General features: G+C 48.3%; 1 protein-coding gene across 1 annotated transcript; it reads left to right on the top strand.

Moving 5' to 3' along the window:
• Nucleotides 1–321: 321 nt before the first annotated feature.
• LOC101149363 (golgin subfamily A member 8B-like) lies at nt 322–11,635 on the top strand. The gene is given in 17 exon segments (XM_055363245.2): nt 322–1,112; nt 2,790–2,909; nt 3,994–4,110; nt 4,962–5,000; nt 5,266–5,313; nt 5,402–5,486; nt 5,582–5,691; nt 6,686–6,772; nt 6,880–6,941; nt 6,943–6,985; nt 7,196–7,283; nt 7,672–7,907; nt 8,175–8,318; nt 8,453–8,553; nt 8,636–8,736; nt 8,843–8,998; nt 9,086–11,635. Coding segments are annotated over 17 exon segments (1,788 nt in total). The 5' UTR covers nt 322–1,064; the 3' UTR covers nt 9,289–11,635.
• Nucleotides 11,636–14,022: the final 2,387 nt, after the last annotated feature.

The raw sequence follows: 14,022 nt of genomic DNA, 5'->3' as shown, positions 1-14,022 counted from the left end.
TCATTTCTTTCTCTGCGTATGAAGCATGTATGTGTCGCACACTGTTCAAGGTGCTGAAAATCAGACTCAAGGAGCTCATGAGCAACCAAGGGAGATGGATGGGTGAGCCACTGATTATCATGTGACAAGTGGGGTAATAGAGATACGACTAAAATGCTATCCAAAGAAGAAGAAAGGAATTATTCATAGTATATGGAGTGCTGGGGAAAGAGTTCTGAAATGAAGCCAGCCGGGTGTGATGGCTCACACTTCCACTGCCTGACCTCAGGTGATCCACCAGACTCGGGCTCCCAAAGTGCTGGGATTACAGGTGTGAGCCACCGCACCCAGCCCAAAAGCTTTGTGTTTTTACAGATATTAACCATGTTTCCTGTTTAAAAAGAAAAAACAGCAACAATGTAGGAGAATAAGAGAAACATTCTTCCAAAAAAGACATCATTTTGATTATTTTATCTCATTGGAATGTTGGATAATATAGTCTGCTTCATTAATCATCAAGCATGCTATGGATTTCCCACTTTTATAGGATCTGTATCTCAGTTCAGGTAATACTGGTAATTTTTGTACAGTATTTGAAGATGAAAAATATAGGCCAAAATCACAGACCTTGCATAGAAGCTGGTTAATGAAGACAGCTCTGGAGGAACACATAGATACACACAGAGAGACACACACATATATATAAAGTATACACACATATGTTTTTTAAAGTTTTAAAGGTTTTAAAGCCAAAGCCAGCGCTTCCCATCTCCCAGAGCGGGCGGCCCCTCCCCTGTCTCAGAGTGGGTGGGGACAGCGGTTGCATGGGCAGCTTTCCTGATGAGCCACAGGTCCCTCTGGACACACTGCTGCCTGGCCACGCCCCCTTTCCTTTTCATCTTTCTCATTGACCAATGGGCTTGGAGCATTAAGGCCACGCCCCTATTCTGCATTCTACTGTGGCCCTGGTTACGCCTCCTCTGGGTCAGTTAGGCAGCTGCCTGTTAGGTGACTGGACGTTTTGATCAGCGCTTGCTGGGAGTTTGCTGACGTGGCCCCAACTCCGCCTCCCTCCCCACCCCACAATGGCAGAAGAAACTCGACAGAGTAAATTAGCTGCAGCCAAGAAAAAGGTAAAGAGGTACCGGGTCATGGCCCCCCAACCCAGCCACAGATCCCCTCCGACGACAAGACTGCTGCCACAGTCCATACTACTCCTCAGGCACACCGGCCTTTGCCCCCCAACCCCGGCGCTTCTGGGCTCCCCCTACAAAAGTCTTGTCAGTCAGCCCTGCCCCTTCAGCAAACAGCTCAGTCCCTGCCCTCGCCAATCACCCCAGGGTGACGTTGGGCGGGTGACTCCTGGGGCACCCCACTCCATTACTGGTCCCTCACCTCTTGCCGCCCCAAGTTGGACCTCCCTGGGCTCTTTGGGCTCGTGTCTCCAAGGACGTGGGCCCCCCAGCCCCAGGCCCCACCCTCGCCAGTTGTCCCTGGGTGACTTTGGGCTGATGACTCCTGGGACTCCCTGCTGCAGACTCTGCCCTCCCCTCCTGCTGCCTCAAGGTCGACCTCCCTGGGCTCTTTGCGCTGGCGTCTCCAAGGACCTGGGTCACAACCCTGTGTTTCCCTCCCGCGTCGTGGAGTGGAGACTCAGATATCGCGCTGATGTGGTCCCTCCCCCCGCACTAGGAGGAGTGGAATGTAGTGATGTCGCAGTCTGCCTACTAACTGTCATTACTGGAAGACTGGCCCTGGTCTTATGACCCAGTCCCCTAAACGTTGTCACCCCATTTCTGGTTCTTCTGGTCACAGCAGAAATTTCCAGCTGGAAGGGGAATGGAGACTATGGGACCTAGGAGCAAGAGGTTTCAGGCTGCCTTACTCCCTTACCATAGACATTGACAGTGGGAAAAGCCTACACTTCCCCCGTGAGCTCAAAAGGTTGACAGTGTCTCTGGGTGGCGATGGGAGAATGGGTTTGGTTTGGTTTTCTCCCAAGCTTCTACTTTCCAAAGAGATTTTAACATTTTTTTCCGAGTTCTCCACCTCATATTCTAATTCTCCATGGTTCTGGGACCAGACTGCCCTTCAGTCAGTGGTCTCTGAAGTGAGATTTGCTCATCTTCTGTGGAATAGATCTTGGGAGACTGAACTTGACAGTTTGAATCTTCCTCATGTTATCTCAAGCTGGGGTGCTTTGAGTACCACAGGATAAATGTGGGACATCTTTCTGAAGCATCAGTTTCCTTTGATTCTCTTGAGATCAAGAGAAAAAACATGAATGTCCTTAGGGATGGCAGTCCCATAGGTTTCTAAGAGTATACCAGACCTCTCTCTGAAATGAGGCTTGGGTTGTCCTCTTTCTGATAAATTCCCAGATTTCACAGAAAGGCTGCCTTCTGCCATGAGGACACATTGATAGAAAAGTTTGAGAGGTACTGGTGCACTTCTTCACACTAACAGACGTGTGAGGATGCACGACTAAACCACAGGGCATACAGTTCCTGCCTACTTAATGTTTACTTTTCTACCTCTGCCTCTGGATTTGGTGCCTGGCAAAACCCCAGAGCTTAGAGTCGGAAGACTGAGTTTCCAAGTTCCAGTATCGCCTTTTTCTTTTTCTTTTTTCTTTTTTTCTAGCCATGATGTCGATCCCTCTCAGTCCCTAAATGATTGTGACACCTTATAGAGTTGTTGGTGTCATTAAATCAGATGGCATATAAGAGTATTTTATAAAAACTATAAAGGAGGATGTGGCTGTAGGGGTTGATAGTTCTCATGAGTATTACTGCTCTTCTTTCCCACAGTTCAAAGAATATTGGCAGAGAAACCGCCCTGGTGTTCCAGCAGCAGCGAAGAGGAACAGGAAAGCAAATGGCAGTAGCCCTGAGACAGCCGCTTCTGGTGGTTGCCACTCATCTGAGGCTGTGAGTCTTGCCTGGACAGGCTTTTGGGGACAGGGGGCCCAAGGAGCAGTAGAGGACAATCGTTAAGATTGTGGATGGACTGTTGGGTACTGGTGAAGGATTCTGGATTTGGCCGGGCACGGTGGCTCACGCCTGTAATCCCAACACTTCGGGAAACCGAGGCAGGTGGATCACAAGGTCAGGAGATCGAGACCATCCAGGCAAACACGGTGAAATACTAAAAAATACAAAAAAAAAAGCCGGGCGTGGTGGCGGGCACCTGTAGTCCCAGCTGCTCCAGAGTCTGAGGGAGGAGAATGGCGTGAACCTAGGAGGCGGAGCTTGCAGTGAGCCAAGATCACGCCACTGCACTCCAGCCTGGAAGGCAGAGAGAGACTCCGTTTCAAAAAAGAAGAATTCTGGGTTTGAATCCTGCCTCTCCGTCTGCTAGGGATATGATTTAGGGCAAGTTGCTTGAGCTCTTTGGGCCTCTGTTTTCACGTCTGTATGATAGAGGTGGTATTGTTTGACTTGTATTTGTGAAGTTTAAATGAGATTTATAATTGTCGATTTTATGTTAATCCCTAGTACATGGCCTGCTGTCAACACCCAGGACACCCAGGATATGGTCTTTGCTGTTTGATTTTCCTCATCCCCAGTCTCAAGGGGAAGCCAGGACAATGAGAACAGCCACTTGCCATCAGGAGTCACTGAAGGGGCCCCAGGATGGGATGGTGGGGAGATAAGAACCATGAGAGAAGTTGGCACAAAGGAGTTACGGGACAAAGGGTCCAAGATAGGCAGAAAAGAAAATGTTGCCAGTTGATGGGGAAGAAAGGAAGTCGGAGGGCTCAGACACTGAGGGGGACAGAACATCTCCATGTGCACTCTCTTATAGTCAGCAACAGGTATCCACGGGGAGGGCCCTACATCATCTGCTACCCTGAAGGATCTGGAGGTAAGAGGCTCTGGGCAGAGGTGCAGTGACCCCGCAGGCCAGCCCTCCAACCTCCTCCCGCAGCGGGGACTGGGTGCCCCTCTGCCAGCTGAGACAGCCCACACACAACCCAGCCCTAATGATCGTTCTCTCTACCTCTCCCCCAAGTCCTCCTCCGCCTCCTCCTCTCTGCATGCACCTCAGAGCCCGTGCCAAGAACAAGCAGCAGTCCTGGACTCGAGGTCCATAAAAATCAGTCGACTGAATGACACCATCAAATCTTTGGTAAGAGTCCAGTGGGGTCCCCTGATCCCACGCTGCCATTCCTGGGCTCCAGTTTCCCCTTGGGGCCCTGAAGAAGGGGGCTGGGGGCCCCTGGTGCTAAGGGCAGATAGGGAGCTGGGGCGCCCAGGCCCTGGAGGGACCCCAGAGCATGCAGCATGGCTCTTCTTTTGCTGCCCTCTTTGCCGACTCTCTCCTCTCCAGACACCCCTGCTCGAGTCCTTGCTACACACGCCCTGGGGTTGTTGCCTCTTGGGGAAGTGCTGGCCTGACTGGTTGTCAAGGGCCCCGTATTTCTGCCATGACTCAGTCCCTAATTTGCTCTTTGATTCTGGACAAGCCACCTCTCCTTTTTGGGCTCGTGTTTCCAGAGGAGGTAGTGAGTATCAAAGGTCTCTGTTAGCTCTGAGAGTCTGAGATTTAAAGGCCCCCTAGAATGGAAAGCTCAGGGCCAAGGGCTCTTGTCTGTCCTTTTCCATCCTATATCTGCTGTGAAGAACCGTCCCTGGCCCGTACGTGCTCAGTAAACGTCTATTGAATGAACGCACTTTTCTAAATCACAAGCTGGCAGAAGGGGGAGCCTTTCTCAAACTCCATCTCTAGAGGTTTATGTTACTGTCCTCTCAAGAGATTCCTGATTCAGACTTTGAGTTCTGAGGCTGTGGCTGAAAACCAACAAAGACCCAAATCCTCTGTCCTTGGGAGCTTGAGGAGAGTTTACCAGTTCGTGTTCCCATTAGGTCTGAGAACTTTGCCTTTAAAATCCATTCCTGGCCCCTGCCTACCGCTTCCTGGTCTGGGGAATAGAGTTGAGGGGGCCACCCTCCATCACCTTAATTTGACTCTCCCCACAGAAACAACAGAAGAAACAAGTGGAACATTAGCTGGAAGAAGTAACGTGATTTCTTTGTTTGCTGGCGACATGACTGCTGGGTTTGGGGGACACTCAGATGCAGAGGCCCCAGTCTCGTCTCACCCACTCCCAGCCTGGGGAAGGAGGCTCACCCCTCAGATTCCACCCCATCCCCACAGGGTCCCTGATAACCTGGTCCCATGGGTGGGCCTGTCCTGGGGCATTGGTGGCATTCTGGGGGCATGTTTCTTGCTGTGCCATCTCTGCCTCCCCCTGGTATGAGCTCTGTCTTCCTCTTCCTACAGGAAAAGAAAGCAAACAACGAGAGACAGAAAGCCGAAAGGGAGCTAGAGGTGAGTGGAGGGTGTGCAGTTTCCTCCTGTCCTCCGGAGAAGGTTTCTTTCCTTCTCTTTCAGCACTTGCTTGGCTTTTCTCCCAAAGGGTCAAATCCAGAGATTGAACATAGAGAAAAAGAAACTAAATATGGACCTGTACCACATGGAACGTTCTCTCAGATACTTTGAAGGTGGGAATCTGGGCACCCTGTCATCCTTCAACCTGGCACTTTGACAGGTCTGTAGGGGGAGTCCTTTGAGCCCCATCTCAACTCTCTCATTACAGAAGAGTCCAAGGACCTGGCCGTCCGCCTGCAACGTTCATCGCAGCGTATAGGAGAGTTAGAGTGGTCTCTCTGTGCTGTCGCCGCCACACCGAAGAAGAAGCCGGATGGGGTGAGTCCAACCACCTGCCCTGTCCCCTGGGAGCCCGGCTTCGCAGATGGAGGAGTGAGCCTAAAGGTCCCTTCTGCAGGATGGAGTGTCCTGCCCAGAAGGCAGCATGGACATTTCTCACTGCTTTTGTGTATGGTTGTTAGAGGCAGCCTGAGGCCGAGTCAGCTGCTGTGGGTGATTTGGGGGGCACGGTGGGGAGCGAGCACTGGATGCAGAGCTTGGAGGCCAAGTGCCTGCCCTGCCCTTACCTGGCTGTGGTCTTGGCCAAGTCCTAGGTGGGGTGTGGGGTATTGGGTACTTGTACTGTGAAGGTACAGAAGGGTACCTTTAGTATGTTACCATTTCTGTAGAGAGAGGAAACGTGTGTGTGTGTGTGTGTACATAGTATGATAATATACATAAAACATGTCTGCACGTGTTCATAAACAACTCAGGAGAGAGCAACAGGGTGGCTGGGAGATACTTCCCTTTGATACCTTCCGAGTTTTGGACTATGTGAATGTATCATCTTTTCAAAAAGTGAACAAAAGATTAATTTTCCCCTTCCTAACTGTGCCCCCACCCCCAGCAGAAAAATGGGCTTAGAGAATCTGATAGACCTGGGTGTTCAAATCCTAGCTCTGCCTAAGTGATCTTAGGCAAGCACTTAACCTCAAATACTCCATGTTTTTTCATCTCCACAATAGAGGGAATCATGGTAACTGTCTCCTCTGGTGGTTGCGAGGATTAAATGGGATTGCTAGCAAGGTACCTGCTGAAGCACTCCATAAAGGTTCAAACAGTGGTAGTAATAACAATAGCAATATTATCTGATCTCGCTCCTTGTCCCTTCCAACTTCACTGAGTTTTTTTCAAAACCATACCATGGGCTTGGAAATGCCTTCATCTTTACTGGCCAAGTTGTATATTGAGCCTAGCCCTAGCCCTTTTAAGGGGCACTGTGTGGAATGGCCCAGGCTCCCCAAATCAAAACTTCTCACTCTTTACCATCCAGTTCTCGAGCCGCAGTAAAGCACTTCTCAAGTGGCAGTTAGAGCAGTCCATACGGGAGCAGATACTGCTGAAAGGACACGTGACACAGGTGAGGTTTTGCAGAGGGAGGGATGTGGAAGGAAGATGACCCCAGGTGGCCAGGAGCAGGTGAGGACCAGTGACAGCCCTTCCTAACTTCTGTGCCCATTCTTGCAGTTGAAGGAGTCGCTTAAAGAAGTCCAGCTGGAGAGAGATCAATATGCTGAACAAATAAAAGGAGAGGGCCCAGTGGCAGCAGAGGATGAGGAAAATGTCGCAGGAGGTGAGATCTGACCCTTCAGCCTCCCGCCCCCCGCCCCCAACAACTTAGATAGGTCACTGGATCTTTCTGGGCCTCTTTAAAATGAGAGTAGTGCAGCCAGAGGTGGTCCTGGGTCTGGGCTTTGTGGAGGTGGGGGCAGAGAGGGAGATGGGAGCCTGTCCAGCCACCAGCCCCTCTCTCCAGGGCCCTTTCCCCCTGTGCTTTGGGCAGGTTTGCACACTGAAGACAGAGAAGGAGCATTATACGCATCGGGTAGAGGAGCTGGAGAGGAGCTTGTCCAAACTCAAAAACCAGACGGGTAAGATGGGACTGGCATGACCTGGGAGCAGGACTGGCATCAGAGGGCTGTGGGGGTGGCTTAGAATGCCCCAGGGAGGTGGGTGGATGGCAGGGCTTTGAGGCAGAGGGAAAGGGATCTGTGCCAGGAGACAAGTCTTGTCATCTCCCTGAGCCTCAGTGTCCCCATGAGCAAAGAGGGCCCGTTGTCAGCCACCCACAGTGCTCTCTATCTGAAAGTGGTTTGGAAGATTGGCTACCATCCGGGTGCGAGGAATCATTAGCAGTGAGGCCAAGTTTGGGAATCCTGAGAGGAGCTGTGCACCAAGAGGAGGGTGTTTTGTTGTTTTTTCTGTTTTGATTTTTGTTTTGAGAATCCAGAGGCCCTTATTATCTGCTTCCTTTCTCAGCTGAGCCACTGCCCCCGGATCCCGCAGCAGTGTCCTCTGAGGTGGAGCTGCAAGACCTGAGGAAGGAGCTGGGGAGAGTGGCAGGAGAGCTCCAGGCTCAGGTGGAAAACAATCAGCGCATCAGTCTCCTGAACCGTGGGCAAAAGGAGAGCCTTCACGAGCAGGAGGAGAGGCTTCGGGAACAGGAGAAGAGGCTTCAGCAGCTGGCCGAGCCACAGAGCGACTTGGAGGAGCTGGTGGGTTGCCCCACCTGGGGAGCCTGCCCTCCTCCCTAGCCCTCCAGGCCTTTGTTTCCCCACCTGTAAAATGGGGCAGTGTAGCCCTCACATGAAATATTACTTCCAAAGGCACCTGTGAGCCAGAGCTTTACTCTGGTGGCTGTGGGAGAGAGGAGAGTATTTTTCTAACTTGGCTCCACCCTTCCCGGTGCCATGGGAGGCAGACACCAAGTTCTGGGGTCTCCAGCTGCAGTGGGTGGCTGCTGATTGCTTCTCTCTGTCCAGAAGAACGAGAACAAGAGCGCACTGCAGTTGGAGCAGCAAGTAAAGGAGCTGCAGGAGAAGCTGGGCCAGGTGACGGAGATGCTCACCTCGGCCGAGAAGGAGCCAGAGGCAGCAGTCCCAGCCTCAGGGACTGGGGGCGAGTCTGTGAGTGGGGAGACCCTCCGGGCCCTGCAGGAAGTCATGGAGAAGCTGGAGGGGAGTGAGTCCTAGCATGGGCCAAGAAGGGCAGGGCTGGGGCAGGTCGCTGCTGAGATGTGACCCCATTATTTTGGCTCCAGAGCGGCCTTATGGACCTCCTGGAGGAGAAGGCGGACCTGAGGGAGCATGTGGACAAACTGGAACTTGGATTCATCCAGTACCGGAGAGAGAGATGCCATCAGTGAGTGGGAGGCCAGGGCACGGCAGGGGGAGCTGCAGGGCTGTGGGAGGGGCCCCAGCGTCTGAGCCCTGTCCTCCTGCAGGAAAGTACATCGCCTTCTAACAGAGCCAGGGGACAGTGCCAAAGATGCGGCACTGGGAGGAGGCCATCATCAGGCTGGCCCAGGACAAGGAGGAGAGGAAGGTAGGGTGTGCAACATCCCTGTGGGGGTAGGGGTGGGGGTGTGGGTGGGGTGGGCATGAGGGTGGGCGCCAGCAGCGGCCTGACAGCTGAGCACCCATCCCTTCAGGTGAAGCTGCTGGAGCTGCAGGAGATGGTGTTGCGGCTTATGGCAACTACAGCGAGGGGCACGGCAAATTCCTGGCCGCTGCCCGGAACCCTGCTGCTGAACCCAGTCCAGGAGCCCCAGCCCCCCAGGAGCTCGGGGCTGCCGACAAGCATGGTGGTGAGTAGAGCCCCCAGGCGGGGTGAGCAGGCAGGAGCGGGGGTGGGCTAGCACTCCACTCAGATCCCCGCCTCCCTCTCTCCAAAGATCTTTGTGAGGTGAGCCTCACCAACAGCGTGGAGCCTGCACAAGGAGAAGCCAGGGAGGGTTCTTCCCAGGACAACCCTACTGCACAGCCAATCGTGCAGCTCCTTGGTGAGATGCAGGACCACCAGGAGCACCCAGGCTTGGGCAGCAACTGCTGTGTGCCATGCTTTTGCTGGGCTTGGCTGCCGAGAAGAAGGAGATAAACACCACCATCATCAAAGAGCTGCTCAAGAAATTTTTAAAAACGAAACAAAGTTATGGGGTTAATCTCCTACACAATTCATTTACTTCATTTGAATGTTAGAGCTACTCATGATTATTTGTGTTTCTAATTTGTAGTTTAAGTTTATTTGTAAAAAGTTAAAAGAGAGTGGGTCTCTGTGGCTCTCACTGATGTTCACTCTGGCATCCTTTAGCATTTTTCTTTTTCCATTTCATAATTGTAGGTCATTAGCATGCATATCGAGTTTGCCCTTACGTGGTGGGAGTTCAAACACACAAAGACCCACTCTTTGCACAAAACTGTTCTCGCTGGTTTGGAATAGGCTCCCGTGCTTTTTTAATGTTATTGCAGCATGTATGTTCATTACAGAATTCAGATAAAATTTGCTAATGTTCTGCTATGATGTTTGATCTCATCTTAATCACAGTGAGCTCTTCAATAGCTCAATATGCGGTTTGCCCCCAAGTGTGCACTGTTTATTACTTTGTAATATGCCACTATGAGTACTGACATTTAGAGCTGTTTAAAGGCCGAGAACTGGAAACAGCCTTTCCTCCATTTTCTGTGTATTGGTGATGGGAGTGATAACCTTTTGGGGGAGCTTTCTAAATCTCACAGAAGAGGAAAGTGGCCTGCTCTGGCAGATATGTGCAGGATACAGTGTGTTTCATCTGTTCCGGTGCCAAGAATGAGCACTGTACTGTGGCAGTTCCCTTTGGATTTGTATGTGCTCTGGGCTCATGAAGATACTGCATCATGAGCTGCAGCAGTTGTACTCTTTTTCAATGACCTAAAAAGGGCTTATTTCCGAGGAATGAAAGGCTGCCATCATTGGCTGTGGATGTGGAAAACCTTTCCTAGCTTAGAGCATTTGTATCTACAATACATTTTAAAGTCAGAGTTCATGTTACCTGTCTTAATCACATGACTACGTGTCCCAGTACACAAAAGGGCGCTGGTTGGCATTCTTCTTAATGTGTTTAGTAAAGATCATAAGAAATCCTTTAAGAGTTTAAATGTCTCTGAAACAGGCATACAGGCTCTAGTCAAGAATGAATTAGAGTGAAGGAAAGCTGTGTGACACCTGGCATTCCTCTCTGTTCACGGAGATTCTTTGAGGCTTGAAGATTGATTTTACCATCTAGACCTCTCTGGCTAATACCTATTCTTCAACCACCTCCGTTACTCTGACATAGGAATTTACTTCTTTTCCTTGAGTGGAAAACACTTTAGAAAATAATAACAAACATTATTCTAAACTAATATATGTGAGATACTTAGTTGAAACAAAAAGGAATTTTAGTAGACAGCATTATATTATCTTTGAAAATCAAGGAGAAGTTTATGCAACTTAAAATGTTTACACACTGTGGTGCAATCTGTTTGTGAATGTCAGTGTATTATCAGGAAACATGTCTATACGATCGCAGAGTTGTATTTCCTCACAAACTTCTTTACGAAGAGTGAAATACGTTTTTGTACCTCTCAGTTTCAGTCAGGGACATATTTTGTGCAATATTTCTGTGATTGTGCCTATGCGTGATGAATGAATGCATTTCAGTCATACATTGCCTAAATCATAACTTGATGATGCTTGGGAAAGAATCAACAGTTAAAACTTCATGAAGTTCTAATGTCTGTGTTCCAAAACACATCACATTATTAGGTTGTAGGGACATATGTATGTGTGCTCCCTGGGGTGGGGAGTTTTCTAGTTACTAGACCATCTCCATTTTTAGCACTTGGCGTCCTCATGATCCTTTTATAAATGTGAGATTAACAGGAGAGCAGCAATACGATTTTGCCAATGGAATAACAGATTTGCTGGCATTCACTGAAAGAGGGCAGATATTGGGTCCTTGTAACTTCAACTGACTCTTCCAAATTGTATGAATTTATCAATGTATTACATAAATCCAGTTTCAGAATGATAAAAAATGTTAGACCAAATAATGCGGCTAATTAACAGTCGTATGATTTCTAGTCCGTGGGTTTAAAACTGTATCTTAAAGAGTCATTTTAAAATAATATAAATATTAAAAAATGTAACTGATATCTTAATGTTCTGAAATAAAACATTTTAAAATATGAATCCTGTAGTTTAAAAGGAAGAAATGGTGGGAAGGAAAAGTAGAGAAAGAAATGCCAATTCCAGGCCAAAGCTTTATTTGCCAAGTTTTCTTAGAATGAATTTTACCAGTGTATGAGTTCTTGTTAACAGAATGTGTAATGGAAATACTGAAAGACTTTTGCCTAAAGTGGCATTATTGACTGCTGGTGTGATGCTACTGTAATGTAATAAATTTTTAAATTGTTGCAAAGTGCTATTTTTGCCTTAAAATTTTATTTTGCGTGTCTTGAAAACTATAGTATTAAAGGTATTGATACTGTGCAAATACTGTGCATGCTTGGCATGAGATAATCTGTTTCATTGTTACAAAAATGTAGTATAACTATGCAAGTGTTTATTGAAAGAACACAAAATAAAAAAGGCATGGGATTAAAAAAGTTATGTGGTGAAAAAGTTATCGGATAAAAATGTAAAAAAGTTGTGGTAAAAAGTAGAAAAAAGTTTTCTGAAAAGTTACCATGGAGCATGGTGGCTCAAGCCTGTAATCCCAGCACTTTGGGAGGCCGAGGTGGGCAGATCACCTGTCAGGAGTTCGAGACCAGCCTGGCCAACATAGTGAAACTCCATCTCTACTAAAAATACAAAAATTAGCTGGGTGTGGTGGTGGGTGCCTGTAATTCCAGCTACTCAGGAGGCCTAGGCAGGAGAATTGCTTGAACCTGGGAGGTGGAGGTTGCAGTGAGTCAAGAGTGCCACTGCACTCCAGCCTGGGTGACAAAAGGAAAAACTCCGTCTCAGAAAAAACAAAAGAAAATAAAGGAGTAAAGAATGGCTACTCCAAAGACAAAGCAGCGGCATCAGCTGCTCAACTGATTATACTTAGTTACTTCTTGATTATATGCTTAAAAAAAAAAAAGTGGGGTACAATGATCTTCCAACCAGGAGTTTCAATATGTGGTCTCTGGGCAAGATGAAACAGCAGACAGTTGCTCTGAGTAACAGAAAAGATAGAAAAGAGAAAGGAGAAAAGGGGAGAAAAGCATTGTCTGTGGCAGGGCACATAGCTCCGGGAGGCCAGAGAAAGACCCACCCATTGCAGCGATGCTGAATCAAAAGTTCAGGCACCTGCTTTTCAGTAACGAAGGGAGCTCTTCCAACAGTCCCATCACCTCTCATCTTTCCCACTTTAGGGAGAAAAATGTTCCCACATCCGGTGATCCTGTACATGCCTGATCCTGTCACCCACAGCCATCAGCAAACAGTGCAAGGCAGATTAATCCAAAGAGAATAGCAGTTAACATCCCATAATTCCAAATCCATTTTTAACCAAGAGGGACTTTACTGAGAGAGACCTCTAACCTGTAACCCCCTAAATCTTAGGAAGGGCTCTAACCTTCCTAAGTTGGGCCTTGAACCCAAGTTTGGTCAAGTGTCCTTGCCTTTTATTAAGGAGGCCTTTAACTCTATCTTAGTAGGGACTCTAACCCTCCTAAGTTGGGCCTCTAACCCAATTCCATCCTTTACCCACGTTAAATGTACCCCTCCTCTTACTCAAAGTCGGCCAATTGGTATTGCTGTTTTCTTTGGGTCAGAGGTTTCCTCAATATTGTCCCTTCGTGGTTCAACCAGAAGACATTACCAGAAAGGGATCCTGATCCAGACCCCAAGAGAGGGTTTTTGGATCTCACCCAAGCAAGAATTCAGAGTGAGTCCATAGACTAAAGTGAAAGCAAGTTTATTAAGAAAGTAAAGGAATGAAGAATGGCTACTCCATAGACAGAGCAGCAGCATGGGCTGCTCAACTGATTATACTTATAGCTACTTCTTGATTATATGTTAAACAAGGGGTGGATTATAAGTTTTCTGGGGAAGGGGTGGGCAATTTGTGGAACTGAAGGTTCCTCCCGTTTTTAGACCATATAGGATAACTTCCTGACATTGCCATGGCATCTGTAAACTGTCATGTGCTGGTGGGTGTCTCTTTTAGCATGCTAATCCATTGTAATTAGTGTATAATGAGCAGTGAGGACAACCAGAGGTCACTTTTGTTGCCACCTTGGTTTTGGTGGGTTTTGTCCATCTTCTTTACCATACCCTTTTGTCAACAAGGTCTTTGTGACATGTACCTTATGCTGACCTTCTATCTCATCCTGTGACCAAGAATACCTATCCACCTGGGAATGCAGCCCAGTAGTTGTCAGCCTTATTTTACCCAGCCCCTATTCAAGATGGAGTCACTCTGGTTCAAACTCCTCTGATAATACAATGAAGTAACAACCAGGCAAGGAGTGGCAAGAAGCAAGGACATTGCAGGACACACAAAAGATGAGGAAAACAAATGATAAAAGAATAGAAATTGTTGATGAAAAGGTCAAACTCTATAAAATATTTGAAGAGATTTATTCTGAGCCAGATATGAGTGACCAATGGCCCATGAGACAGCCGCAGGAGATCTAGAGAACATGTGCCCAGGATAGTTGGGCTACAGCTGGCTTTTATACATTTCAGGGAAACATAAGACATCAATCAATACATGTAAGATGTACATTGGTTCGGTCAGGAAAGGTGGGACAACTAGAGGGGGGGAGGGGTGGTTCCTTCCAGGTCATAGGTGGATTCAAAGATTTTCTAACTGACAATTGG

This window comes from Gorilla gorilla, chromosome 16 (assembly GCF_029281585.2).
Source record: "Gorilla gorilla gorilla isolate KB3781 chromosome 16, NHGRI_mGorGor1-v2.1_pri, whole genome shotgun sequence".
In the NCBI taxonomy this organism is placed as follows: Eukaryota; Metazoa; Chordata; class Mammalia; order Primates; family Hominidae; genus Gorilla; species Gorilla gorilla.
This window is presented reverse-complemented; position numbering and strand designations above follow the sequence as displayed.